This window comes from Aspergillus puulaauensis, chromosome 7 (genome assembly GCF_016861865.1).
Source record: "Aspergillus puulaauensis MK2 DNA, chromosome 7, nearly complete sequence".
Lineage (NCBI taxonomy): Eukaryota > Fungi > Ascomycota > Eurotiomycetes > Eurotiales > Aspergillaceae > Aspergillus > Aspergillus puulaauensis.
The window spans coordinates 2,650,578-2,678,268 of record NC_054863.1 but is presented as its reverse complement, the minus strand read 5'-3'; the positions used below and the strand labels follow the sequence as shown (position 1 = coordinate 2,678,268).

General features: G+C 48.7%; 12 protein-coding genes across 12 annotated transcripts; 6 read left to right on the top strand and 6 right to left on the bottom strand.

Annotated features, from left to right (window-relative positions):
* Positions 1-532: 532 nt before the first annotated feature.
* On the bottom strand, positions 533-4,310 carry rom2 (putative Rho guanyl nucleotide exchange factor (Rom2); the record flags this gene model as incomplete). The annotated part of the gene is made up of 4 exons (XM_041695952.1): positions 533-622; positions 674-1,105; positions 1,160-1,590; positions 1,640-4,310. 4 exons carry the CDS (start codon positions 4,308-4,310, stop codon positions 533-535), a joined length of 3,624 nt encoding a protein of 1,207 aa, XP_041561631.1.
* A 914-nt stretch (positions 4,311-5,224) lies between these two features.
* Positions 5,225-6,120, top strand: VMA11 (V-type proton ATPase proteolipid subunit; the record flags this gene model as incomplete). Its single annotated transcript, XM_041695951.1, has 8 exons — positions 5,225-5,275; positions 5,346-5,363; positions 5,423-5,435; positions 5,490-5,572; positions 5,641-5,747; positions 5,808-5,892; positions 5,945-6,030; positions 6,078-6,120. 8 exons carry the CDS (start codon positions 5,225-5,227, stop codon positions 6,118-6,120), a joined length of 486 nt encoding a protein of 161 aa, XP_041561630.1.
* A 644-nt stretch (positions 6,121-6,764) lies between these two features.
* On the top strand, positions 6,765-8,138 carry PKA2 (cAMP-dependent protein kinase; the record flags this gene model as incomplete). The annotated part of the gene is made up of 4 exons (XM_041695950.1): positions 6,765-7,017; positions 7,079-7,171; positions 7,239-7,363; positions 7,419-8,138. 4 exons carry the CDS (start codon positions 6,765-6,767, stop codon positions 8,136-8,138), a joined length of 1,191 nt encoding a protein of 396 aa, XP_041561629.1.
* Positions 8,139-9,950: 1,812 nt separating this feature from the next.
* OCH1 (glycosyltransferase family 32 protein) lies at positions 9,951-11,102 on the bottom strand (the record flags this gene model as incomplete). The annotated part of the gene is made up of 2 exons (XM_041695949.1): positions 9,951-9,979; positions 10,037-11,102. The coding sequence occupies 2 exons, from the start codon at positions 11,100-11,102 to the stop codon at positions 9,951-9,953; spliced, it is 1,095 nt and encodes a 364-aa protein (XP_041561628.1).
* Positions 11,103-12,595: 1,493 nt separating this feature from the next.
* On the top strand, positions 12,596-12,934 carry APUU_71011A (uncharacterized protein; the record flags this gene model as incomplete). Its single annotated transcript, XM_041695948.1, has 1 exon — positions 12,596-12,934. The coding sequence occupies one exon, from the start codon at positions 12,596-12,598 to the stop codon at positions 12,932-12,934; it is 339 nt and encodes a 112-aa protein (XP_041561627.1).
* A 728-nt stretch (positions 12,935-13,662) lies between these two features.
* On the top strand, positions 13,663-15,283 carry APUU_71010A (tRNA threonylcarbamoyladenosine dehydratase; the record flags this gene model as incomplete). Its single annotated transcript, XM_041695947.1, has 2 exons — positions 13,663-13,948; positions 14,028-15,283. 2 exons carry the CDS (start codon positions 13,663-13,665, stop codon positions 15,281-15,283), a joined length of 1,542 nt encoding a protein of 513 aa, XP_041561626.1.
* A 481-nt stretch (positions 15,284-15,764) lies between these two features.
* APUU_71009A (putative serine/threonine-protein phosphatase) lies at positions 15,765-17,131 on the top strand (the record flags this gene model as incomplete). Its single annotated transcript, XM_041695945.1, has 3 exons — positions 15,765-16,308; positions 16,371-16,846; positions 16,907-17,131. 3 exons carry the CDS (start codon positions 15,765-15,767, stop codon positions 17,129-17,131), a joined length of 1,245 nt encoding a protein of 414 aa, XP_041561625.1.
* Positions 17,132-17,450: 319 nt separating this feature from the next.
* On the bottom strand, positions 17,451-19,492 carry APUU_71008S (LCCL domain-containing protein; the record flags this gene model as incomplete). Its single annotated transcript, XM_041695944.1, has 2 exons — positions 17,451-18,948; positions 19,002-19,492. 2 exons carry the CDS (start codon positions 19,490-19,492, stop codon positions 17,451-17,453), a joined length of 1,989 nt encoding a protein of 662 aa, XP_041561624.1.
* Positions 19,493-19,967: 475 nt separating this feature from the next.
* On the bottom strand, positions 19,968-20,684 carry APUU_71007S (MARVEL domain-containing protein; the record flags this gene model as incomplete). The annotated part of the gene is made up of 5 exons (XM_041695943.1): positions 19,968-19,989; positions 20,047-20,093; positions 20,148-20,335; positions 20,393-20,552; positions 20,622-20,684. The coding sequence occupies 5 exons, from the start codon at positions 20,682-20,684 to the stop codon at positions 19,968-19,970; spliced, it is 480 nt and encodes a 159-aa protein (XP_041561623.1).
* An 882-nt stretch (positions 20,685-21,566) lies between these two features.
* Positions 21,567-22,436, bottom strand: APUU_71006S (uncharacterized protein; the record flags this gene model as incomplete). Its single annotated transcript, XM_041695942.1, has 2 exons — positions 21,567-22,243; positions 22,304-22,436. The coding sequence occupies 2 exons, from the start codon at positions 22,434-22,436 to the stop codon at positions 21,567-21,569; spliced, it is 810 nt and encodes a 269-aa protein (XP_041561622.1).
* A 590-nt stretch (positions 22,437-23,026) lies between these two features.
* NSE4 (non-structural maintenance of chromosomes element 4 family protein) lies at positions 23,027-24,463 on the bottom strand (the record flags this gene model as incomplete). Its single annotated transcript, XM_041695941.1, has 3 exons — positions 23,027-23,208; positions 23,271-24,107; positions 24,157-24,463. 3 exons carry the CDS (start codon positions 24,461-24,463, stop codon positions 23,027-23,029), a joined length of 1,326 nt encoding a protein of 441 aa, XP_041561621.1.
* A 386-nt stretch (positions 24,464-24,849) lies between these two features.
* VPS34 (phosphatidylinositol 3-kinase VPS34) lies at positions 24,850-27,621 on the top strand (the record flags this gene model as incomplete). The annotated part of the gene is made up of 2 exons (XM_041695940.1): positions 24,850-24,908; positions 24,987-27,621. The coding sequence occupies 2 exons, from the start codon at positions 24,850-24,852 to the stop codon at positions 27,619-27,621; spliced, it is 2,694 nt and encodes an 897-aa protein (XP_041561620.1).
* Between the last annotated feature and the right edge of the window lie 70 nt (positions 27,622-27,691).

The following is a 27,691-nucleotide window of genomic DNA, read 5'->3' as shown; positions in this document are numbered from 1 at the left end:
AGAGACTACGGAATTCGCCACCTGAAACAATTAGATGCACAGGGCAGATGACCAAGTCAGTCGATTCAGAGGAATGGCCGGGGTTAGAGCCAGCTTCCCCTGCAGCTAACTATACGTAATCGCTATGGGCGCGAGTGGCAGGTTAAACAGGCGTGATACACAAATTCCCGCGCGGGAAAAGGTGATGGAAAAAGAAAGACAAAAATTGAGTCGAATGTCAAATCGGGCAAGAACACAGAAGTAAGAGCGGCCACTGACAGGAAGCAGATAAGAAAAGAACATATGGTATTTGCGCTTCATTGTACACAGCAAGAAATAAATGGCCAATTGGAGATCAAAGTCGATCTGATACGGACCAAATAAACATCGAGGTATTAGAAAATCTTTGAGACAGCTCAAAAAAAGGAAGCAAAGAGAAAGAAAGCGGATAGGCGGAAGACCAAGAAAAATGGGAGAAAGCTTCTTGAGATGAGCAGCAGAAGGAATCCCGTTCTAAAAGCAGTCAAAAGCAGGCGCTATTTCTGTATGGGAACTAATGTTGCGGCGGCAGCGGCTTGTGCTTCCAGAAATCCAAGCTAGCCACAACATCTTCGCCTGTATCATCTTCATAGGCGTAAAGGATCTGAACCTATTAGTAAACCACCAGATGAAATAAGGGGAAATTTGGCCATACCTCTCGTGTAGAAGAATGCAGCATGCGGATATTCTTTCCAGTCATGATATGGATCAGTTCGCTAGTGTCGATATGTCGGAACTCAATGAAGTTCGGTTCAAAGGCCAATATGTAAGGGAATGAAAGTGCAAATGAGTTAGGATTACCTTCCCAGGAGATCTTCCAGTCTGCACGGGCGCGCCAGCCATTGCGGTTGACGAAGAACGAGAAGTCACTATAGTTCAAGAGGAACTCTCCATTCATGCGTTCAATATGGATGGGTTTCACGTTCTCCTTGCGCGCGACGAAATCCAAGGAGGTATCTGCTTGGTCCAAAAGGGACTGCGTCTCAGTTGTTTCTAGACTGACAACTTCGAAGCCACGAGCACAACCAACGCAAAGCGTTGACCGCAGGTAATGAATTGACGAAGACTCGGCAGGAATGTAGAATTCCTAACAATGAATTAGACCAAGAACCATAATTATTGAATTGGGTATTAAACGAACCTTGAAAGGTTTCAAAGTGTCTTGTCCACTCTGGAACATCTTGCTGACGGTAGATTTCTTCTTTCCCTTTGCCAAATTGTCCATCGGCTCGTATACCTTGATAGTGGTCGATAATGCCGATGTCTTGACAGAACACACCAAGTGGCGTCCGAGGCCAATCCCGGACTTGAAAAAGTTTGCGTGGCCTTGGATCTTCTTTGGTCTCTTGGCTACTGAGTTCTGCCCTTCACCGACGTCAAGAGCATCCATGGGGTAAGAGTATAGTGTCTTGTTTGCCAAAACCAAAAGCAGTTGATATTCCTCCAGAGTGTCAATTTGGGTGACTTGACTGACGTCTAGGACTCTTCTTGGCCGCGCAGACTTGTCTCTTGGATTCCGGTCAGACACATATATGCCACTGTCTGTGCCATAGACAAGTTTCCGGCCGCCATCTTGAACACCACGTTAGTTTATACTCCAATGGGGGACAAAAAAACATACCAATTGGAACAAGGCAGTTCACCCTGTTCACTGCATTGAAGAATTTCTCACAAATGATATTCTTGTTGTAGAAGTTACTATTGCGCTCTCGAAGCTTTGTTTGCTGCTCATCCACCAGCTCTAAGAACTTCTTCCGCTGTTGTGATGAGGACGCATAGAGCGTCTGCTCGTATCCGCCTTTACCAAGATGCCTGAAAGTTATCGGAAGCGTGTCCTTTGCGGCCGCTGGGGCCGCGACGGCCCTGTTTGCGAGCAGACCTGATGACGGCCTCTTCGAAATGCCGGGTTTGGGAATAACTTCATCCATTTGTGGGATAACCAGGAGCTCGAGAGGGATAGGTTTCCTGTAAACTCGGTATTCCTCGCGTTTATTCACGACCTTGATCCTTACCAGAAGAACAGCATGATCGAAAAGATATACCGTAACTTCCGATGTATCCGTGGGTGTTTTCTTGAACGCCATTTTCGTCAACATTTGTCGATTTTCCTCTGTCAGCTTCAGATCGACATAGTCGCCGGGGCCGAACTTCAGAGAAGAGTTGAGCGACACCAGGTTGAAATGATTCTCGGCTCTTCCACTTTCGGCGTTGACGCGCGACAAGAAGTCTTTGATGATCTTGATGGCGTTCGGAATGTCTTCCTTATCCGCACTACCTTCCTTAGTATTCTTCCCAACCTGCTCAAGCAAAAGAGGGTATCTCGCTAGACGGGTGGTCGGTTTAGTGAGATAACCGTTCAGCTCCAATTTCCGAGACTCTTTGAGACGTTCAGTCTCCTCGACAAACTTCGCAAACGCTGGATTGGACGATTTTTCTTTCTCAAACTCGTATCTGCCGTATAATTGATTTGCACCATATTTGATGAACGGGTCGAAACGTGGCACATGTTGCAAGAAGATGTCTCCAACTGTTTTCACTACATGGCTTTCCTTTTGTCTTGCATTAAGCGCCTCAGAGAGTGCGCCATTAACTTTTAACACATCCAAACAATTGCCAAATACTGTTCGAATGAATTTTTCCCGTCTGTGTTCGGGGATTGGCGAATTGGCGGCAGAGCGTAATGGTCTCATCCAGAAATCTCGCAAATATTCCAGATCCTTAACAAAGTCTCGTTCCGTGTACATGATCTCGAAGATGATTTCCTGACGTTTCTTTTCCTTGTCATCGACGTTGTCCGAGATCTCTTTCGGCACCATGTTAATCCACAGTTTCTGATTATCGTCACCGTCATCATCGCCGTGAAGACTACTCTTAGAAGCAGAACTCCGCAAAACTGGGAGCGGGTTCATATTAAGCCTCGCCTGTTGCTCGAGTCGCCTCGGGCAAGCAATTGAATAGCATAAGCTTTCGCGATTACATGTTGGCGAATAACATTCTGTTAATAGGGTGAAAACGCCGTTGACTTCAGAGCTCGGCGCTTCTTCCCCGAGTGTCTCTTTGAACTGGTAGATTTCACCAGGAGCGTCTCGAAGACGGTGGTCATAGGTGACATCGTGGAAGAGTTTCTGCGCATCCAATGCGCGTCCAAGGAGAAGAGACAGATTTCGATCGGTAGTCTTAATGATCCCACCGATAGCATCCACCGCATCAGCACCCGAAAAAGCATTCTGATACGACAGGCCGTTCTTTTGCCTCTCGCTAAGCGCAATATGTTCACGAAATGCATCCGCTACTCGCGAAAGAAGCGCCGGGTTTACAGTAAACTGCTTGCTGCGACGCGAATTGTTTGAGACAAGAGTCGTTGTTGTTTGAACGCTCGGCCTGTGCGTTAGATTACTTTGCATGCTCATGGTTCGATCAGGCACGGCAGTAGATGCCATGGAAAATGTCCTTGCCGGTGCCGGTGCCGGTGCCGGTACTGGTGGTGGCCCGTCACTTGGCGGGCGAGACCTTCCGTTGACGTACTCAGAGTAGTCTGTTGGCTCTTGGGGAATGGGTGGCTGGGCAGGGCCAGACGGCTGTCGCCTATTTGGAATAACTCGCCCGGTCCTCGTGGTATGAGTCGGCTCACGATCGACGGAGTACGAAGTCAAAGACATAGCGCGTTCGTTTCCGTGCCTTTCAGGCACAACTCGTCCTTGGGCAGTCATCGGGGTAGCCGGGTTATATGGTTGCTGGCGAAAAGCAGTTGCGGAAGTATGATTGAAGCTATTCGCTGGGGGCTGATGAGTGGATGGACCTCCCATCCTTGCCATTGATCTTGACCTGTAGGCATCCGAATTCAAAGCCGGTTGGGGAACCGCTCGGTTATACCCCTTTGGATCTTGGTAAGGGGGACCCGGAGCTTGTCTTGAATCCAAGCGCTGAGGTTGAGGATATGCAAAACGTCCAGGATATGGTCGAGGAGCGCCCTGGGCGGATTGTGAAGTCATGGTCGCTGCTTGCCCGGGGTACGCCTGGTAGTACCCATTTGGTTGATTCGGTGGGTATCCATTCTGCATTTGGCGTTGTGGTGGCGGAGGAGCCCTTTGCATTTGCGGGCGTGGAACCTGCGAAGACATGGTATGAGCCCGGTCTTGGGAGAACTGGGGCGTTTGCGATGTCATGGTTTGCGAGCGACCGGGCGGCGGTGCTCCGCCAAAAATTTCTGAAAATGCAGCATCACGCTGGACAGAAGACGGATGGCCGTAGGGCCGGTAGTTCCGGCCTTGCTGGCCCCCTATATCGGCCATATTGTAGGATGTCACCTCCCTCTTTTTCTTTTCTTATCTCTCTGGTTTGGTTGTCGGATAGTACACGCGGAGTGCGACAAAAAGGCGAAAAGAGTGGGAAATCGTAGGCAGGGTCGAGAAGGAGGGGTATCGAGTCCGGTCGTAAAAAGCGTACAGCGACGTTTCGGGTTGTCGTTGGATTCGTGGAGATAGCGGAATGGGGAGAAGAGGGGGGTTGACAAACGGTACTCCACAACAATTAAGTGATACTAGTCGATCGAAAAGCAACGAAAAGGCAGGTGGTAATAAAGACAAGAACAAGAAATTGAGAAGGAAAATGCAGGATACAAATAGTCCTTCAATGATATCTCATGCCTCGAAATGCGAATGGCGGCACCGGGTGGTGAAGTCTAAGGTTCGAAGTGAAGTAGGAGCCTTGAGCGCAATGGCAGACCAGTGCCTATGCAGTTCATAACCTCAGCATCCTTCCCTGAAGCGTCGATTGGCCGATCAGGGGATCGAGTCTGGCGAGCGGAAAGCCAGACGGGGACCGCAGAATCCTTTTGCGGGTGAAGGAGGAGCGGTGGTCGTCGAGGGAATTCGTGGTCGTGAATGCCGTGCGTGAAGAAAAGAGAGCACAGCACGGGGGTGGAAATGAAGGTCAGTCGTTGGGTCGAACAGGCACATGTCTGTCAGGCTTAACCCAGACGGGCGAAGGTGGCTATACGGAGTACGGCGGCCCACGCAAGCAACTTGGGTCACCTCTTCTCTCTTGCTGTCGACGGAGCCCTTGCGCGACACACCACAGCTCTTCCTTTCATCGTTTTTATATATTTCTCCCTCGTCCTTTGAGGTTCTTTACTTACGAGGCGGCGCTCCAGCTCGCTCCGTTCTTTTCTACCTCGTCCCCTTTTCTCCAAACAGAACAACTCAGCATGGCGGACGTCAGCGAGTTTACACCCAAGTTCGCCCCGTTTCTGTCATTCGTAAGTTATCGGATGCACTTCAACTCTGCACTAGAGAATTGTTCATTCTGATCGTTATTGTGAAAAATAGGCAGGAATTGCTTCGGCAGTAAGTGTTCCAGTGGCCCAACTGAGTCGCAACCACCCAAGCTAACAAAGCTGCGATAGATGATCTTCGGATGTACGTTCTCCGGTCCTTGAATATATTCATAATGTCAGAGGCTCACTGAAATAGCGGCGGGTGCGGCATATGGAACGGCGAAGGCTGGAATTGGTATTTCTGGCGTGGGGACGTTCAGATCTGACTTAATCATGAAGGTAGGAGTGAACCATTTTCTATAGCAACTACGCTTGTCGGTCCCTATGTTAATCTCGCATCATGATAGTCCTTGATTCCCGTCGTCATGTCCGGTATTATCGCCGTCTACGGTCTCGTCATTGCTGTCCTCATCGCTGGCGACCTTGACCCAAGTTCGGCCATGAGCTTATATGCGTACGTCCTATGCGAAGGGTAATCTACGCTGTAGCAGATCAATGCTAACCGCGGGTGAAGTGCATGCATGCATCTTGCGTCAGGATTGTCGGTCGGTCTTGCAGGAGTAGCTGCCGGATACACAATTGGGATCGTTGGAGACGCTGTAAGAGCTCACAGTTACTCGCACCAGACCGAGTGTCTAACGGCAAGTTTAGGGAGTCCGCGCCTACATGCAGCAATCCAGGGTCTACGTTGGCATGATTCTCATTCTAATTTTCGGTGAAGTTCTTGGGCTATATGGGTTCGTGTGTACCGCACTATTCACTGTTATCTCACTAATTCTGGCAGATTAATTGTCGGTCTTATTCTTAACTCGAAAAGTTCGGGTTGAGGTGCTGGAGTTTCGCGGCTGGTTTCCGATTTATTTGACGGCTTAATCTCCTTCGCCCCATCCATCTATCTCTCCAATTATCACGCTTCTGTTGTATAGAATTCCTGGCTATGACGGCGTTATTGGACACTCCAGAATGAATCCATTCTCGATCTGTCTAAGTGACTCTTCTGGGTCTAGTCTGTGCAGTTCCTCAAATACTCTTTCTAGCCTCTTTCGGAGGACGAGTTTCTGTACTAGTACATGTATACACGTGTTTTGGACCACAAATACCATCAGGTAGAACCTGTTATTAACATGAGTATTCGATCCCGCATATTGTATTCTCCCTGGGAATTGTGATGCCTGCATCCTTTGTTTTGACAGGGAGTGGTTTTTGTATGGTGCTGCCCCGCCAGCGGTAACGTCAGAGTCTCCGTAGCGCCGCGATCAAAAATCCTCTTTCATCCCGCAGTACCAGTAACTCTGTTCTTTGTTCCGCATCGCCCTCGATCTGTTATGTTGGCCTTCGATACCTTCTCTATTGTTCCTGTGTCTCAATAGGTGGACTCGCCGCTCGCTCAATTGCCATCCTGTCGTTCACCCTCACTTGTGTCATCGCCGGTCCGCACCATTTCTCCGAGACATGATCTCGAGCCATCCCAATGGCTTCAGGAACCGTCGACCCCTCGACACCTAGTGGTGTGCAGGGCTCATCGGCCGCGGCTATTTCCGATCGTCAAAGTCGTGATGAATTTCCCGAAAGTGAAAAGCGCACAGTAGCCTCTGCCGGACGACAGACACAGCGACATCCGAACCCTTTCGTCATCACCGAGCGGCCGGAGGAAAAGCAGTTAACTATAGCATCGCGCCAGCTCAGCGTTAGGGACTTCGTTCTGCTGAAAACGCTTGGCACCGGTGAGTTCTGTCTTCTAATTACGACGTGGTGGGTTTCTAATGGCGGCATCCTCCTTCGCAGGTACTTTCGCCCGAGTATGGCTGGCGAGATTTCGGGATGGGAAAACGAGTCCGGAGAAGGTGTACGCGCTAAAAATCCTGAGAAAAGCGGATGGTACGAATGACTCGGCGCTATTTCATGACCAGGTTCACGGCTAATATATTAATTTCGTATTCCACAGTTATCAAACTCAAGCAAGTCGAACATGTTCGCAACGAACGGAGGACACTGGCGGATGTGTCGGGCCATCCTTTTATCACGTCCTTGATCGCATCTTTCTCGGACAATCAAAGCCTATATATGCTGGTTTGTCTAGAACTCATTAACCGTTGCCTTTAGCTGTTGGCTGACATCCCTCGAGCTGGACTATTGCCCCGGTGGTGAGATATTCAGCTACCTGCGTCGCGCACGGCGGTTTAATGAAAACACCTCGAAATTTTACGCCGCCGAAATCACCATGACGATTGAGTTTCTCCATGATGCTGAAGGCGTGGTCTATCGCGATCTGAAACCGGAGAATATTCTTCTCGATGCCGATGGGCATATCAAGCTTGTTGATTTCGGCTTCGCGAAGCAAATCGGCGACCGTGAAACATATACACTTTGTGGTACTCCAGAGTACCTAGCCCCCGAGGTGATACATAATAGTGGACACGGCCTTGCCGTAGATTGGTGGGCTTTGGGGATTCTAATATATGAGTTTTTGGTGGGACAGCCTCCTTTCTGGGACCAGAATCCGATGCGCATCTACGAACAAATCGTCGAGGGTAGGATACGCTTCCCTCAAACGATGTCACCAGCCGCGCAAAACATAATTTCTTTATTATGCAAGACAATCCCAGCTGAGCGTCTTGGACATATATCAGGTGGCTCGGCAAGGGTAAGATCCCATCCGTTCTTTTCGGATATCAACTGGGATGATCTTTATTATCGCCGTATCAAAGGCCCGATTATACCCCGTGTCGACCATCCCGCGGACACGGGGAACTTTGAAGAGTACCCTGATCCTGACCTGAAGTCTCAAAGCTTGTATACCGATGATATGCGATCCAAATATGAAACCCTGTTCAGTGATTTCTAGGTTGGCGATCAACCGCTGGTTTCGGTGCACTAGCCGTCTATCCAACGCTTGTGAATATTGCGCCAGGTGCTCTAAGGATGGTTTGTACGAGCTTGTATCTCTAGCGGGCTTCGGCCCGATTCAGATCCCAGAGCATAAAGCAGCTATTATACCTGCCTCGAGCAGACACAAGGGCTCGGGTCCAATACGCTATGTCCGGCTCGGTCCCTCCGACTGTTTATTCGCGTCAGTACCTTTGCCGCTTCATTACCTAATGGTATCAATTCTCACCTATCAGGCATTCTATACACTGATAGCTGGCTGGGGATTTTCGACGCATTAGTCTACGCCTTACCTCTTTGCATATTCTTGTTAATTTTTTGGTCCTTCTCTTGGACATATTTTCCCTCAACTGGTTTCTTGACTATTATCGCTTCCAGAATATTGGGAATGAGGTGCACTTACCCATTCCAACCACCATCTTACAAGAGAAACCAGACGGCCATTATAACGACTGCGTTACGCTTCTTGCTTCTTGATCTCAAGTGCTGGCATTTGGCTTTTTTCTTTCTCACGTTTGGGACACTCCACATGCGCATCATGGGCGCCCATTTCCGAATTTCCGCAATCTACTCATTATTTACTGTCGAAATATTATCCGAACCCCAGTATGTCAGAGTCGCCTAATTAGTTGGCTACTACACTGGTTATATATGTCAATGAATTGTGTAACTTTAATTAATACCAGTATCTCGTGGAATATTGAAGTCCACGCATGGTAATTAACCAAAAATTATGAAGTGTTTATACTTGTTCCCTTAATATCAAAATACCATTCGACCAAAAACCCCACTAGTGGCTATTAAGTGTCTTTCTATTTGCATTATATGCCAACACTTAATACGAACCTTATAATGTAGATCATATCAAGCGCAATAAGTAGACCTCTTGCTCTACCCATCAGTCCTAAGACGCGTTAAAACACTTTTGCGCTAGCCACTGGGACTGGAATTGGCTTGGTAACTGTCCAGTGATGCTTGGAAATGATATCTAGCCTTAGAAATCGGGCCGATACAACTGCCATCTGTAAATAGGCAGGCACGGCGGGGAGTCCCGGCCCCTCCCAATGTCGAGCGTGTCTTCCTAGCACTGGTTGACCAGCCTAATGTTACAATGAACCATAACGCCTATACTAGGATAAGCTAAGTAGATAGTGACCTACACTGCTAATGGATAAATAATGCGTTTATCAGATGACCAGTTATCAAATATGGTATTACATTCAGTTATGTCTATTATTAAACACACACAAGAATCGAAAGAGTACGTATACACATAAGACAAATGTGCCAGAAATAGTATCATTGCAAATGCCCATGCCAGAGGCAATGGTTTTTGCAACTCAGTTTCGCACCTATGAAGGACGAAGTAACTCTGCGTCAATAGACGGAGTCTAGGTATGGCCAACAGTAACAGAGAACAACAACTAGGTAGAATATCCTGTTCCGTGTGTGATGGATATTACCAATGTGTGTTGGCTATGTTAAGTGCGGGAAACCCTGTCCTTTGCATGTGAATTTGAGAATTCTGCCGCAATTTTCGAGGAAGTGTGGACGGGCTAATGCGGTTTCCAACTAGCGATGATCGTTGCGCAATCAAGCAAGAGTATTAGTAGCCTTCGGAGGCTGAACTAGATCATAATTCATGGCGTAGCTGGTTCCGGTACGATGAGCACTTCAGATGCAGTCGTAGCTAATGGTGGTATTCGAGAGTTTGCGTTCTTTACCACTGAAAGGGGAAGACTTGTTCACAGTGGCCTAATACATCGTTTCTCTAAAGTGAGGGATCGGTTTTCCATGTTCCTAAAAGGATTGTCAGCTTCAATCATTCGCAAATATCAGGTATGTGAGACAAGTTACCTTCGAAATCATGTTCCACAAAAGCCATTGGGTCATCCGTACCCTGCGCATTCATTTGGTTCACGCCGGGGCTGAAGCTGGTGATCGGCAGAATCACAACATCACCAACCTTCTGATACTCAACCTGGTTCGTAAAATCCTCGTACGTGATATTGTGGGTGGACCCGGGTTCGATGCTGAAATATTCAGGATCATTGAAGTATCGGAACACGGCATCTGTCCAAGCCGCTGGGCCTGTGAATTCAACAATGGTTTTGTCCATCTTTCCTTTTTTGAGTATTCCCGCTTTTTTCATCCGCAGGGTCTCTTGAGTAATGTACGACACGATGTCTATCAAGATTGGATGGCCGGATTTGGACTGAATGGTCCATTGGCAGAATTGGACTCTACGCGAGTACCAGTCTGCCCAATCAGGCCGATCAGGATCAGCTTCGATACCGACGACGAAGCCAACAGTTGACAGATCAAGAGTGTTTGGAAGCCAGTCCAACACAGGTTTTAGTGCGGTCGTGTCAATGTCGCTATAGACGCCACCCCGTGCAAGGAGAACTAGATACCTGAAAAAGTCGGCTTTGAGGACAGCAAGCGGCAATGCATCGAACGCTTCGAGCACCTCAGGGACGGAGCCATAGAGATACTTGATAAGATATCGAACAGTGTCATCCGGAATAACTTGGTGGACAAAATTGGGATTTAAATCAGTCCAGCTCGCCTCTTGTTTTCGTAGATCACGATCGAACCACACAGAAGCCGGTGTATACTTCCACGTTTGCCAAATGTACGCAGGGAACTTCGCCTCTAGGTTATAAGGGAAATGGTAGCGTAAACGCTCAGGCAAAGAAGCACTAGGAGGTGGTGGTGGCTGCTTCAGCGGCTGCTGTTGAGATCCTGCATCTTGACTAGGCGACTGGCCAGACGGCTGCTCTGTTTCGTGACTGACATCGTAGGCTACCGCCTCAGGCGACACGGCCACTGGAGACTCAGAATATGAGTTGGAGGATCGGAGAAAGAATATCAAGGAGATCAAGACTGCAGCTATAATAAGCGCCTTCCTGAATGTGAGCATTGCTGCAGGGTGGTGAACAAAAATTCCGTCGAAATGAAGAAGTTCTGGGCCAAATCGAGATCCAGCTACCGAGCGTTTCCGCGACTCCCGATCAGCAACAAATTCTCGTCTGCCGTTTCAACAGGCAAATTGGAAACCCAGCCAGACTTTATATTTACCGAATGGCCGTTCGGAAGTCGCACATGTCTGCTTGGAGTTGGTAAAATCTGGAAAACAGGCGTAAATTTTGACAATTGTCGGCTCGGTTTAAACGCGTCGGATGATGTCAGGCTATTTTTGCTCACAAATAAGGCGAAGGTCCGGTCGACCACGAGCGCAGTTCAAAACGCTACCGCAGACTTCCAACGCAAAATGGTGGAAATATATCGGAATAGGAAACAAAAAAAGTCGAGAAGGCCGCGACAAATTCGCACGCGCTGTCGTAATGATCGGGAGAGCCAGCGAATACTAAGATCTTGTGGCGGCAGCGCCGCGTGGAAGCTGCAAGGCTAGGCAACTTCGGATGCTAACAATACGTCGCTTTATAGAGCCCTCGGAATTGGAATTATGGACAGGTAAACTCGATGGGTTTCAGGGGTTGGAAGTGTTTTATACCCTCTGAAATCTGGTGTACCTTGTGTTGGGTCCGGTGACTAGGTGTAACTCGTCACTGCAACAAGTCAGGGTCGCCCTGTGAAACACTCTAGGCGATATCCCTGGTAGCCAGGGCCACCCATGGATTTACCTCGGATTTTTTTCAAATCCTATCAGAAGCTCCTCGTAAGATGCATGGAATAATGTTGTATCTCGGGTGGGCAATTCCGATGACATGGCCGTTTCCGGCCGTTCCTTCAGCCCATTGACCAGCGGGAGCATTGAAGGTTACAGGGCCCACCACAATCTTGACAGTCTAGAACTATGACGAATAACAGGTCGCAGGCACGAGATTGAGTCCACATCACCTCAGACGAGACATTGCAAATGCAAAGAGATCTCTGAAGCTTCCGAGTCGCTTTACAATTTGAGGTCCATGAATCTGCACCTAATGTCGACCTGGGGCGAAATCGACATACATACAGCCTGCAGCAGGGAGGGCGTCAGAAAAGCCAAGGAGCGCACGCCTTTCTTTGTCCAATCGCGAGGTTGCCCGTTTTGTTCCTTGCCAGGAGCCAGGAACAACCCCGCTTGAGCTTGCTTGTAACCTCAGTCGGCGGTTTCGAAGTGGCTAGACTGCGCCGCATAGATTAACCTTGGTTGACGATCCTAGTTTGAGACTCCGAATACAACGGTAACTCATCTCGCTTGCTTCTTCCTTGATTCTAGTCAGAAATGACATGGTTGTAGATGCTGGATTGAGGGTTTTTGACAGGTCCACACTTTAGATACACAAGCCGGCGATGTATCTCCTACCACAGGAGCCAATGCCGCTCTGGTGTCTGGTACTTGAGGCTACTTGAGGTAGTAATCACCTTTTGTTCCATTCAACCACCGGCCGAGATATTCTATTTTAATCTATGCAACAAAACACTGAAATCCACAAATATCTTCAATCTTGCAACCGCCCTCAGATTAGCTCTCAGGTTCTCATCGATATCCAGGCTGACGTGCTTTGCAAGAAGACACTCGGCGGCCGGTTATCATACAACTTTGGCTTTTGGTACTGCGTACTCATCACCGGGCAGGTCTTGATTAAGAAGGACAAAAGTATGAATGGGAAAGAAGGGAATGCAAGCGAAAATATCATTTATTCAAGTCGGCTTATAAAACAATATGGTGTTGACATGTGGGTTGAAATTCGAGAGGTTAACGCGGGAATCAGAACAATGTACTCTTCAGCAGCGCACTTTGCGTGAAGCTGAATTGTAGGTATAGGAAAAAGGAGATGCGACTCAGTTTCGCGACGCGGTGCTGTCCAGGTCGCAAGAAAAGAAAACAGCCGCCAATCCCTTAGATCTCTGTTCAGACTCAATCACCCACTCTTGGCAAATGTCATCTTCCATTCAGCTACAAATATTGCACGAAGGATGATGTCCATTTGTCGGAATTGTCCGGTTGATCAAGGTGTCATGAGAAGCTCTAGTGTGAATGCTGTATCGTCATTGGGATCGTAGTGAAGGTTCAGAAGGTTCAGTTCTCGAACCTGCATTGGCAAACGTTAGACGATGATCTCAGTGCAACACGATGGATCGATGGAGAAAATGAGAGGAGAGCCATACCTGCTGATTTATGGAGGAAGAGGGACTTGAATCTCTATCAACCACGCGGGATAAATTGCGCTGCCCGACACGTGATCAACGATGTCATCACAGTTTGCGGAAGCTCTGGCAGCAACCTCAACTTAACGGTTTTATGACTCCACGAGATCTAATGATTGCTTTATAATGGTAAGCTTAATTCATCAATTATATATAGTCATGTATCCTGAGACATGGCTATACTATTGCTCGTCCAAAAAAACATTGCCTTTCTAACAAGTGTATGTAGGTTTTGAGGAACAGCTCATGACTTGATCAACGTCTCCGGCGTATCAAACCCCCTCGAGTAGCGCGAAAAGAAATTGCTCAACTCTACCCGTCTAAAAATGGCGTCTTGGATTCAACGGCAACAAAACTCCCACCAGGCCCAGCTTGCCGCAACCGCGGTACTATCCGGAGCTGCTGTTGCGGGTGCGATTCTTGGTTTCCAGAAGTTTAGGAGACGGGAAGCTGTGAAGCAATTGAAGGCTTCTATACCAGAAATTAACGAGCAGCATCACGCAGAGGAATTGAATGAATTCGGTGCCGCACCGCCCAACCCATATTGGAGCAAGGAGGATGAGCGTGGTGCAGCTCTTGCGCTAAGAGCACAAGAGGGAGACTATGACGAAGGTAAGCGTTGGCTCCGTTCAATGGGTTCAATGGGTGGCGGGCGAAGAGTTAAATGCTAACGTTGCTTTTTCTCATGTAGAGCTTATTTTCGAGCAACTCGCCCGTAACCGCGTATTCCTCAAGGATGAGGGCCTTGCCAAACTCCGTTCTTCATTCATAATTGTTGTTGGGTGTGGGGGTGTTGGATCCCATGCTGTGGCTTCGCTAGCTCGGTCAGGCGTATCCAAGATACGGTTGATCGATTTCGATCAAGTTACACTCTCATCTCTGAACCGACATGCGCTCGCCACGTTGGCGGACGTGGGAACTTCGAAGGTGCACTGTATTCGCAAGAGACTGGAGCAAGTTGTCCCGTGGGTTAAGTTTGATTGCCGGAATGAGCTCTTTGGCGGATCTGGTGCCGATAATTTGTTGGCTCCGTGGTCCTTGGACGATGCCGACAAAGGCCAGAAGCCTGTCTACGTGCTCGACTGCATCGATAATATACAATCCAAGGTTGAGCTACTACACTATTGCCACTCGCACTCGATTCCCGTTATCTCTTCAATGGGCGCCGGATGCAAATCAGACCCTACGCGCGTCATGATTACGGATATCTCAGTCAGCTCAGACGACCGACTCTCACGCAGTACTCGGAGACGGCTCAAGCTCCTGGGCGTGACCTCTGGGATTCCGGTGATATTTTCGACAGAAAAACCCGGGCCCGGCAAAGCAACTCTATTGCCCTTAGCCGAGGAAGAGTTCACCAAGGGCCAGGTAGATGAACTATCAGTACTACCAGATTTCCGTTCCAGAATTCTCCCTGTGCTTGGAACTATGCCTGCCGTGTTCGGATACACCGTTGCCAACCATGTCATTTGTGACGTCTCAGGATATCCGACAGATTACAGCATGGGTGGAAAGGGCAAAGATAAGCTTTATGACACCATCCACGCTGCGTTACTTGTAACTCTCGAGCGTCTTGCTAGAGCGGAGATCGGAACCCAACCTATCGGGCTTCGCCTGCCGTTGAGTAAGGAGGATGTTATATACCTTGTCGATGAGATCTGGCGAGGCAAGAGTGTCGTGACTGGTCTTCCAAGTCGGCTGCAGCTCACTCTATGGAACCGTCCACCCCAGGGATTCAAACCCGATCCCGAATGGGAGAAGCAAGGACAAATTGTTGTTCCTTTCAAGCTGGAAGACTTAGTGTTGATGACCAAGGAGGAGGCCACCCGCCATGAAAAAGAAGTCCTTCTAGGTGGAAAGAAGGTGGAAGAGCTCTACAGCGAGGATGTTCTCCAGAAGGTGAACCAACGCAGAAGGGAGATGGAATATTACGAACAATTTAGATGATATGTCAGTGTATATTAGTTTTACGTGTGATTGAATATAGATCTTACGGGCGTGACGATCCTTAACCACAAGCGCCTAAACTCTATCATGGATGCTGCATAGGGCTGACTGCCTGTTCCTGTCAAGTTGTCAATGCAAAGAGGAACATCCGCTTTTTCTTAGACTAAATACAGTAACAAGTAATATTCACGGCAATGAGGAACAAAAATTAATACAAGTGTCAATCGGCTGAGGACCTCAGAGGACCTTTGAGGACCATATGATGAGTGATACTTCCGGAGTAGGCCAAGACTGAGTTTATCTTAGTGAGTGACATCGCACGCGACACATTCCTTAGCTGGACCAGTCTCTGAAACTTTCCCTCGCCTGAAGGCATCAATTGGACCCTGACTGTCTCTCGTCTCATGGACACTCATCTACATTGAACTGCACATCATCTCAACTATAGAAATATCAAGATCTGGCTCTTTCGCCCGCACAAATGGCGGAGAGCGACCGGGGGCGTGAGACTTTCGACATCTCCGACAGCTCCGACGACGACGGCCTGTACCACCGTCCTCCATCTTCTTCGCCATCCAGGCTCACACGTTTCACCGGCCCGTTAATCAACTATGTCCGAAACGGATGGCAATCAAGCGCGAAATATACCCAGCTTCCTTCCGCCTCGGACCGGTCCGACCCCCCGAAATGGGTACAGATGATCCTGTCAATCGTCACAGTGCCACGATTCAGACGATACGCGATCGGATGCCTTAGTGTTCTTATCTTTTGCATCCTCGGTTGGCAGTATATTCTGTCCCCGAGATTAGAGGAGAGGTCAGCGATTCTAACTTCTTTGGATCCGAAGCAGGAGGACATCGTCGGGGGTTGGTTTGGTGCCAATGCGCTGCCGCAGTTACAAGATATGGTTCAGCTGCGAGAGTTGGATGAAGCACTCCTACCATCTGCTTTAGTGCCTGAGGATGATATGCCGAGTGAACGGCGGTTGATCTTTATTGGGGATGTGCATGGCTGCAAGTCCGAGTGTGCGTATCTGTCTTCCCGTCACATTTCAGCTTAACTTGATGCTCATGATTTTAATAAACAGTGGAAAGTCTACTTGACAAAGTATCTTTCAACACGACCCGTGATCATCTAGTCTTCACCGGCGACTTGATCGAAAAAGGACCCGATAGCCTGGGGGTTGTTGATCTCGCGCGAGAATACAACGCCTCTTGTGTTCGCGGCAACCACGAAGACCGAGTCCTGACTCTCCGCCGCGACATGCTCGAATCAAACACCACCGATGATTCATTCGACATGGCCCGTCTACAAGATGCCAAATCCCGCGAACTAGCCCTCCAGCTCAGCACCGACCAAGCAGAATGGCTCGGCGCATGTCCCGTAATCCTCAACGTTGGCCAAATCACCAACATGGGCCAAGTTGTCGTCGTTCACGGCGGCCTCGTTCCGGGTGTCGACCTCGACAGGCAGGATCCCTACAGTGTCATGAACATGCGCACTGTCGACCTAGAAACGCATGTACCCAACTCAGCGCGAGACAAGGGTGTAAAATGGACAAAAGTATGCTCAACCCCCGATATGGCTGTTTCCAGCTGAAACTAGCTGTACTAACCTCTACAGCTCTTTAACAAACACCAAGCCCTTTCTCTCCAGTCCGAAAACAGCATCATGACAGTAATCTATGGGCACGATTCCAAATCAGGTCTCTCTCTGAAGGAGTACACCATTGGCCTAGACTCAGGATGTGTGAAAGGTGGCAAACTAACCGCCCTAGTCGTCTCCGATGGTGGGAACCAAGAAATTGTGCAGGTGAAATGCTCCAAGCATCAGAAAGACAAGAAATAACTTTGCATTATTCGCGTCAACTTTGCATACTGCCGTTTTATATTAGCATTATGGGCCCTTCGGTCATGGTATAACTGTCGGTCTTTTCTTGACATTGAGATACGTTGTACCGACGTGCATATATGCGTTTTGGACCAGCAAAGGTCATATTTGGTCTGTTTTGGATAGAGCGTGTTATGGGTCTTGGAGTCTGGTGTTTTCGGTCTAAGGGATATGTAGATATAGTTATTGCATTGGACTCAGTAAGTACAGTCTAGTCTAGGTCTTTAATAAACGTTATGTACAATTTCTAAATTAAGTCCAAAATATACACTCATGATCATCTAGAATCCTCACCAGAGCCTTCGCCAGAACTAGGAACAGGAACAGATGTATTCCACTTCCCATCACCCGCCCACATCACAGGTGACGTAAAATCCTCATACCAGAACCCGCCCATAGCGTTCTCCTTTATATATCCAAAGCGGAAATACTCGGGGTCCTCTGGTTCGAGTCTCGTCCAATTCCAGCTCGGGATTGTTACGTTTGCCTCGCCGTCCGCTCGGAATGTATGGAACCGCTCGACGTCGTTGACTATAACGCTTAGGCCGTCGGCCTCGGAGGTAAGGACGAGAGATTCAAAGTCGAAATATATAGTATCCGCGGAGGGGATGCTGATGATAGATGGTGCGATTTCAGGGAGGACGGAGCCTAGTTGGGCGCCGTCGAGGAGAGAGGCAGAGGTTTGGAGAATAGAGTCGAAGCCCCACCTTGCGATGCCGTTTATGAATAGGCCCATTAAAAGGCCTTGATAGAGGAGGCTGGGGCGAGTTTGGAGAGTTGTACCCGGCAGAAAAAGTAGGGCGAGGATGTAGTGGTGGATGCGGAGGTTCATGTTAGGGACGAGGAGAAGGATAATGACACCGCCGACCAAAATGCCGTAGACACCTAGCATTTTGGGCATGCGGCCTTCATTTCGGAATGCGATAGCTTGTGTGAGTACTATTGCTATGAGGATGACGACTATGGTGATTAGGGCTGGGATAGCGCCGGGTTGCTGTTGGATGTCGTGGGGTGTGAGGCGCGATATTGGGATTTTATCGAAAGTGTCCGTGTTGAGAGCGCCAACCCAACAGGGCCCAAGCCAGAGAATTGTCTTGTCCCAGTGGGCGTCTAGGTCGGTTAATGTGCGTCGGATGCAGAAGTAGTAGATGGCGAAGCCGACAAATGCGCATGGGAGGAAGCGACCGAGGGCGATTGAGACTATTTCGTAGTAGTCTGGGGAGTACGGAGGATCGGATGAGAGGGCAACTTGGAAGTAGACGATGAAAAAGATAGAAATGTAAAATGCTGCTGGCGTTGTGACTGCCAGGGAAAAGAGTGTTGATACAATGACGGAAAATGTGAACAGCGGCCAGCGGAGATCCTGGCAGTCGAGAGCTCCATCTTCTAAGGACTCACCCCCATCAAAGGTGAAGGAGAGCGGAAAGTAAGATGGGAACTCAACGCTTGAGATGCCATTTCTCTCGCTTGCCGGGAACATCTTCTGCTTGCCCGTTCGACGCAGGATGCCACAGCCACCCTTGCTGTCTTCGAGATGTCCGGCATGGATTGCAGCTTGACAAATAGACGAATCACCTCGATAGACTTCTTCGGTTTGGTCTTGGTCGGCACCACCTCCAATAACGAGTTGCTGGTAATTAATCTCCTGTGGGCCAACGAAATAAGGCTCAAGAACCATGAAGGACGAGCAACCCGCAGGACAGCGAAATGCGAATGTTTCTGCATCAAATGGACGACAATAATCTCCATCAAGTCCACAATTGGTTGCATTTGACCTGCATACACACACATTAGTTTGAAGTCGCGAATCTGGAGCCTCGGATCATACCAAAGTTTACTCCAGCAAGAAAGTTTGACTGGGTTCCCGTAGTCTGGTATTTCCTGGCCTGCTACACTTGCATGCAAGATGGAAAGAAAGACAATCCCCCATAACAAGAGAGAAGCTAGAAGAAGACAGCATTTCGCTTTTGTACTGCGAAAGTAGCGGTCGATGAGACGGCCGGGCGCAGTCTGCCATCGGGCCAGCCAGGGGTTGATCCGATACTTGTGCGGCGGCGATGGGCCACGCATCCAGTCCAGAATGCCAGCGACAGTACATGAGAATCGCTTTGGCTTTTGAGCAGGAGGACGGTAGTTAGAAGTGGGGAGCAGAGGCTCGCTTGTGCTCTGTTCTCGGTGGCCTGGGGCGGGTTCAAAACTGTCCCGGCCATTTGCTACCAGTTGGCTATTGTCTGAATCATCTTGCGATTTTAATGAATATTCATCCGGATGCCGTGGTAATCTCTCGAAAGACGAGGAACTTGACCGGGGCGACGGCATTTTTGTCGCTCCATGGATGACTACTGACTCGGGGAGAAAGCTGACGCTGCCCGTTATTGTTGTGTTGGTTTCACCCAGGCCGAGTTAGTCATCGTCTCTATGTGATCTCCCCATGTCAACAGTACACTACGTAGAGCTTAATCGAAGAAAATAAACATTATATTTGTAAGTAAAAAAATAAATTGACTGGTACTATTCACTGAGTGAAAAGAACATAAGGAGTGGTAGGGGCAATTGCCAACACCTTCATAACAGACGGGGTATTAGCATCAGGTCAGTTACTTCATAACAAATCATTGTATCATCGTATCGTGTATCGTGGGTCGCAAGACAAGCTAATTGCGAAATGGAAGGAGGATAACGAGGTCAGAAAAGAAAGCGTGCAGCCCTATTGTTTTGGGATCTCTCGCAATGCGAGGGTTCGCCGTCAGGATAACGAGTGAGGTTGACATCGTAGAAAAGGCGCAGTGCCAATTTAAACACGATATCGACCACCACTAGAAACACGGTTAGAATCATGAAATTTCCATAAGTCTGTAAATTATGGGACTTACATTCGGTCAGTTGCATGTCTCCTGACGCGGAATGTAAACCAGATGCCCTGAAACAATCATCAGTATGCAGTATGAAGTCTTCTAGGTTTCAAGGTACTAACCACAAGCGCAGAGGCAATCCAGACAATAGCTGAAAGGAAACTGAATGCCTGTGAGGCTTTCCACCGGCCACACCACGTGTTGTCCGTTATCGAGCCCCAATGCCAGATGCTACCGCAGCCCAGTCGTCTGTTGGCATCGACTTGTATTCCGAAGGCAGCGAACCAGGCAAAGGAAATAAGCAAATCCACTATGATAATGTCAGCCAAGTTACGACGAACAGAATGTATAATATTTCACGGCATACATGGCCATGTAAAGAATCCCGACGAGAATGGGATTAGCCATACTAGGCCGAACAATATAGATATTGCAGCAATCACTTCGGTGTAGATCCATCGGGGCTTGGGCCAGACATCAGTGTTATCAAACGTGTGAAGGAACCAACCGACGATGCCGGCAACAACCTGTCAGATTAGCTCTATTCACGGTTTGGCGTGGAGTACTCCAGGCCACGGTTGAATCGGGGATCTTACAGCACCAAAGACGACCTGGGCTATGCGGAGAACAATTGACACCAAGCGTGAGAGGACAGGCATGATGGTATTGGTGGAGTGAAATTGGGGTAAGAGTGGGCTTCGTGGAGTTGATCTTCGATGCAGTGCCTTAGGCTGAGGCTATCTAGATGACGGAAGCTTATTATCTGGAGAAGAGACGGCGGAAAAGAGAGCGACTCAGGGACGAGAGTGCGTTTAAATAATAACGTCTCAGTGTGCGCCTTCACTGTTGGATGCCCCTTGCCTCAGGGATAACTTGCTCATCGCATGAGAACGTGATCAATTTCCAGGACATGACGTCGTCTGGCAGCAACCGATTGGTCTCCCGTGTCTCGCTCAGGTCTGCCCAACGCTTGTCATGCCTGGAGGGAAAGCTCACCAGCCCGGACTGGGAAACTGATTGACCAGGAAGGATGGTGCGGTCAATTGTTCTGCCTGGCCAGACTCGGTGATACGTCACTCAGGCGGGATGGAGCTTGTTTTGCTGGCACCCAGTGTTCCAGAGACAGCACCGGCAAGGATGGATGGCTCAACCCATCTCGGTTGGTGATTAATGTCCATCTCTATCTATTTGGCGTCTTAGCCATTTCCTGAGCCTAGTCCTTGTGGCAGAAGATTTGCCGTCATTTTAATATATTCGTCTGAACATCGTCATCGCATCCTGAAAGTTGAATGAAGCTCTCTTGCACTAATCTGTTTTCCATCTAGTTCAGATCAGCATGCAGATTGCCCTTTTCGCCAAATGTGCAGATATCCCCCGTCGATGAATTTCACTGAAGATTCGCAAACTAACTGAGGCTTAATGATCAATTAATTGGCGGGCTCCGGATCCGTTAGCCCAAATCCAAATTATGTTACAGAACATATTAATATAGCGCCTGCCTTATCACAGAGAAAACCCAAGTCGCGAATAGACGGTCCCTTTTAGCGCTGCAAGAACCACTCAAATACCGTCCTAAATACTCCCTTCGCGCCACTCTCAATCACATCTCCATGGCACGGAATCAGCCGATTAAACTCCCACTTATCGATCCTGCGTATCGACTCCGTAAACGCCCCCCGATCCTCCTTCGATAAGATATACCACGCAAACCTCTTCTGCATCGTCGCCGGCGGGGCCGTAGATAACAATGGCTGGACAAGCTTCGTAAGAATTCCCGACGTCGCATCCTCCCCGGTTTTGGAATACTGTTCACGCGCAGGGAGATTGAACAGTAGGTCCGCCTCAATCAATGTACACGAGGGTTTATGCAGGAACACCAGTTCCTTGGACCCGTGTCCGTATACGTATTCGGTGTCGAACTCCTGGTTGAATTCCTCGGAAATAGGCCACCCACTTTCTTTGTTCTCTTTCTTAAGGATGTGTTTGAATGGCGTATCCTTGTATTCGGGGACGGACTGTCTCTTCTCATATAATCCTTCGGGGGCAATGATATCCGCATCTGGAAAGGCATTCTTCCATGCCGTTAGGTGGATGTGATGTTCCATATCAAGCGCTGCGATGTATTTGACTCTCCCACCTAGGCCGGATATCGTCTCCTGGACTGCGGGGGTCAGGCTTACGGGAGAGAAAACTGCCAGGGAGCCTGTTGACATTCGCACTGATTGGTTTCGCGTTAGCCGAAGCGAACTAGGATAAGACAAGGAATAAATCGACTTACCAAGTGTTCCTCGTCCGCCGAATTTCAATCGCCCAAATCGCGCAAAAGGTAAGCTCATAGTAATGACATTGGACGTGACATTTCGGATTACCATGACATCGTCCGGATTCGTGGGAAAGAGTTGGGGCGCCATAATGATAACTGTGCTTTTTCGTTCCTTTAATCGATTCCGTGGGTGTATGGATTACTTGACGGAATATAAAGCTTTATACGCGAACGTTGCTTCGGGTCGATTCTGATATCCTGCGCTCAAAGTGCCTGGCTCAACGCTTGGTCGTCACCTTAAGTGATCACAGCTGAGCCAAATCTGAAAGGCACACTTGTCCAAATAAAGATTAATTGGAGCCGTACAAGTCTGCTTAGGACGAATAGGAATCTCGTGGTCGTATTGTAGAAGATAATAATTCTTGTGAAGCTGGATCCGGAGCTTGCGGAGTCGGCCATTTGCTGACGTCAACGGCTGTTACCTCGTGTGGGGAAAACGGCTGATAAAGACAATGTGCGTGCGACACGCCCGGAAATAGTATGGACAAGTCTTACGGATCAATAATCGTGAAAACAACGACTTGTTAGGTTAATTTAAGATTCATTAAATAAAGTGTATATTCCAATCGGATGGGGTATATCATGAACCAGCTACGCTAACTATTCTGTGCTTGCTCTCAACTCCTGAGCACCGAAAAACAAAATATACCGAAAAATAAGGACCACGGAACATGCTCACTAGCCATACCATCCTCGCGATGTGTCATGCTGCTCCTCCTGGCGATGAGGGATAATACACTTATCGATGCTATATGCCTCGATCACATCCTTCCATGTATCAAAGTCGAGGCTGAATACGGACTGCCGCTTCTGAATACCTTGTTTCTGGGCTTCGCTAGGTGCATAAGGCTTTGACGGATCTGCCATTGAGCGGTTAGATAATTATGACATAGTATGTCAAAAGGGATTCAAGGGTTCATACGCAATGTTGGCAAACCTCTGCTATCCGTCGAAATTCCAACCGTGCCGTCCCGGACCAGGAAGCTCAGATAGAAAAGGTTCTCCACGGACTGTCCGAATGATTTGGGGTTAATACAGAACTTGAATAACGGCACGCCGGCATCATCAGCGATATGATGTTTGGCCATTACAGCTTGAATTTGCTCATCTGTAGGCTCTCCTATTTGCTCCAGAGCCTCGGTAACAGCGGCTTCCGCATTGTCTTGCGTTTCCCCCAGCAGCTTGTTTATGTTCGTGCACATAGCCGTGAGGTTAGATGACTCTTGCTTATCCAGATCCTCCTCTCTAAGCTCCTGGGGTCTGACCGCCTGAGATGGATCAATTCGCTCCCTTGCTCTTCGCTGTGCTATTTGGCGGGTACGCTTTTGTACCGATAATGGTCCAAGAAGGAACCCAGAGACCGCGGGCCTGGCACTATGGCGAAAACAGGCAGAACGCCCAAGCCAACCCCAGTTCATTCCGTCTCCGTCCTCCTCGTCGCTATTGTCAAGGTCTGCCTGAGTCCTTCGCGGAGCACGGCGGCGTTGGGTGCTGCTAATCGAGGCATTCGGATCTTGCGGACCGTCGCGCATAAACGATATACATTTCGAAACGAATTCGTCAACATCGATCCCCGCACCTGCGTCGCCCAAAACCAACGTTGCAGTTTTCTTATATGACAAGTCTGCGGCATTTACCAGAAGACGAGAGTCGATTGTCGCATCCGAAGTTTGCTTGACATTGTCAAAGTACTCGTTTGCTTTTAATATGGTATCCTTAATACCAGTATTTCCGGCCTGTAGGTATTCATTCCTAGAATCTGAGCAATAATTAACATGCGCCTCAGATGATCGGTAGCGGGGTATTACCATTCAACTCTCGTGTGAGATCCCGGAGTCCCTTGCGTACTCTTCGTCTTTCAGCTGTATCTTGGTCAGGGTCGTAGAAATGTTTGCTGGCTTGTCGTTGTTGTTCTGATAGTGGCTGGCGTCCACCCTGGATATTCGAGGCTCTGTCGCCCAGGCGTTGCCGTTTCGTGTTATTTCTTGAAGATGACATTGTATGAGTCTGACTTTTCCGTTTGCTGCGGGCAGAATTATCCAGGTTCTCCTTGTCTGAGGGAGACCCTGGCGACTGACGAGGGGGTGTTGAGCGGACTTGTTGCGGACGCGCCATGCTCGCAAGGCTTATTTCTTTGACCCAGCGGTTGCGCGAAGGCGGTTTCAAAGACAAGGCTCTCGATTTGACAAAGACGGGCTGAAAATAGGCACCAACAAAAATAATGCAGAGCAAAAAAGCAATAGTATTATCAAACGGCGATTCAATCTGGCAAACAAAATTCTCCAACTGAATCTCCTTTTTCGGGCTGGAGGCGCGCAAACCCGCGTCTGATCTCGGCTCCAGGCGCGTTCGAAATGGGTCCCCACGTGATGTCACCTGCCCCCCACGTCATCTCCAATGGGAGCTGAGCTCCCTTCCACCACCTCGAGGCATTATCAAAGTGGGCAACTTCTCTCAATCATGCGATAAAAGTAGTCAAATAGTGATGCGCCAGGCCAAGGATGGAGGCTTTCACATTTGCGGTTTCCACGCAGGTGGACTTCCCTATACACGTTAAGATGTATGCCATAATGTCACTATCTCACTGCAATGGAGAGCATCTAAGTGTATAAGATCGCTTGGCTAATGAGGAATACAGCGGTTCATTGGAAGGGAAGCAGAAACAAATTCCGTTCTCGGTTCTATTGAAGCAGCCAGAATTGCGGCACGTCGGCTCCGCGCAGAATCCGCTATCTGATCTGTTTGTGACGGCGCAATTATGGTCGGAATCTAAGCCTTTGGGAGTACCCTTGCAAACATCATACAGAGCGTTTAAAGCTGCGAGATCCTGGAATGAATGGTTACAGCTACCGATATGCATTAAAGACGCCCCTCTAAAATGCCAAATTGCAATCACGATCTGGGACTTATCGCCGTTTGGTGGAGAAGGTGCAGACGGCCATTATGTCCCATTCGGTGGGACGACGATACGACTGTTTGAGGATGGGAAATTGAAAACCGGAAGACAGAAATGCAAAGTCTACCGACACAAAGCTGCAGACGGGTTCTCAGCGACAACAACGCCTTCGAGTCCTCCGAAAAAACGAAAGGGAAACAAGCCTGACCCACTTGGCCCTTCAACCGAAGAGATGGAGCTAGAGAGGGTGGAAGTCTTGATTAAAAAACACGAGATGGGCGAAATTCCACGAATTGACTGGATGGATCAAATGGTTTTCCGTCAGTTGGAGAGGCTGAAACTTAACGCCGATGAGGCTGCCCGGAAGCGCGCTGTTCTTCTAAAAGCCAACAAGTACCAACATCCAGCCGGCGAAGAGGATGAAGAGGACGAAGAGGGTTTCGACGACGAAAATTTCACTTTATACATTGAATTTCCACGCTTCGACCATCCCATTGTATGGTCCGATCACGAATATCCACCACCCCCCATCTCGTCATATCCGCAAAATGCACCTGGAAACGCAAATGGGGCTTTGAAACCCCTGCCGGAGGTTCGCTTCGGTCCTGGGATTGAAGGAGCCGATGGTGAAGGAGTCATCAGAATCTACGATCCCGAAGTTGGCCAAACAGGCAACCCCTGTGAGGACAAGCATCGGAGACTCATCCGTAGCCATCGTACTGGCATTATGGATCGTGACCTCAAGCCTAATCCTAAAATCCGTGATGATCTTAATATAATTGTGTCTTACGAGCCTACGCAGGACCTCACCGCCGAAGAAAAGGATCTTGTATGGCGATTCAGATACTATCTTACCCGAGAGAAAAGAGCCCTTACAAAATTCGTCAAATCGGTCAACTGGAGAGATGTCGGCGAAGCGCATCAAGCTGTCGAAATCCTACCAAAATGGACTGAGATCGACGTGGATGACGCCCTAGAGTTACTTGGTCCAACCTTCGATAATGCGGCCGTTCGTTCTTATGCTGTGGAGCGGCTTCGCAAGGCGGATGACGACGAGTTATTGCTGTATCTCCTCCAACTCGTGCAGGCGCTTAAATACGAAGACAATGCCCATGGTGACGCGGATATAGCTGCTCACGACTCCTCCCTAGCGAACTTTCTCATTACCCGTGCGGCCAACAATTTCAAACTTGGCAGCTACCTACATTGGTATCTGATGGTTGAATGCGATGATGCCGGCCCAGGGACGCTGTCTTCTCACCGTAGGCTTTTTGCCCGGGTTGAGTATTACTTCATGACAGAATTAGAGCGAATTCATCCAAACCACAGGAAAACGCTCCTACGCCAGGGTGAACTTATTGCCGTGCTCTCAAAAATTTCCAAGGACATCCGTTTTGCTCGAGAGAACCGTCCTCTCAAGATCGAAAAATTGAAAAAATTCCTTAAAGATCCAAAGAACGATCTCATCCAGTTCGAACCACCCTTACCTCTTCCTTTGGATCCGGATGTCTTGGTTACCGGTTGCTTTCCTGAGGAGTCAAACGTATTCAAGTCGTCCTTATCTCCTCTGCTCCTCACATTCAAAACAACTGAGGGCCGAAAATATCCGATTTTATTCAAAGTCGGCGACGATCTTCGTCAAGACCAGCTTGTCATCCAAATCATCATCCTGATGGATCGGCTTCTCCAAAAAGAGAACTTAGACCTCAAACTCACCCCATATCGCATCCTAGCCACCAACGCCACAGCAGGTGCGATGCAATTCATACCCTCAACATCGCTCTCTGCAGTGTCCGCCAGATACAAAACGGTCCTCGCATATCTTAAGGCTAACAACCCGGACGATAATGAGCCACTTGGCGTCCGCAAGGAGACAATGGATACTTATATCAAATCTTGTGCCGGCTATTGCGTGATCACATACCTCCTTGGTGTCGGCGACAGGCATCTCGAAAACCTGCTCCTCGCACCAGACGGGCACTTTTTCCACGCCGATTTCGGCTTCATCCTCGGTCGTGACCCTAAACCATTTGCGCCAATGATGAAACTCTGCAAGGAGATGGTCGAAGGTATGGGTGGGACTTCGTCACCACTTTACCTGCAGTTCAAACAATACTGCTTCACAGCCTATACGACGCTGCGCAAGTCCGCGAACCTCATTCTCAACCTCTTCAGTTTGATGGTTGACGCCAACATTCCAGACATCCGTGTAGAGCCAGATAAGGCTGTTCTGAAAGTGAAGGAGCGATTCCATCTCGAAATGACTGAAGAGGAAGCCATCCGCCACTTTGAACAGCTTATCGGTGACAGTGCCAATGCCATCTTTGGTGTAGTCATTGACCGTCTCCATGACTTTGTGCAGGGATGGAGAGCGTAGTCGGTTTTTAACATGTTCTTTGATTTACGACATGATCCATCTACACGTACCATTTGATACCCATGCTTTG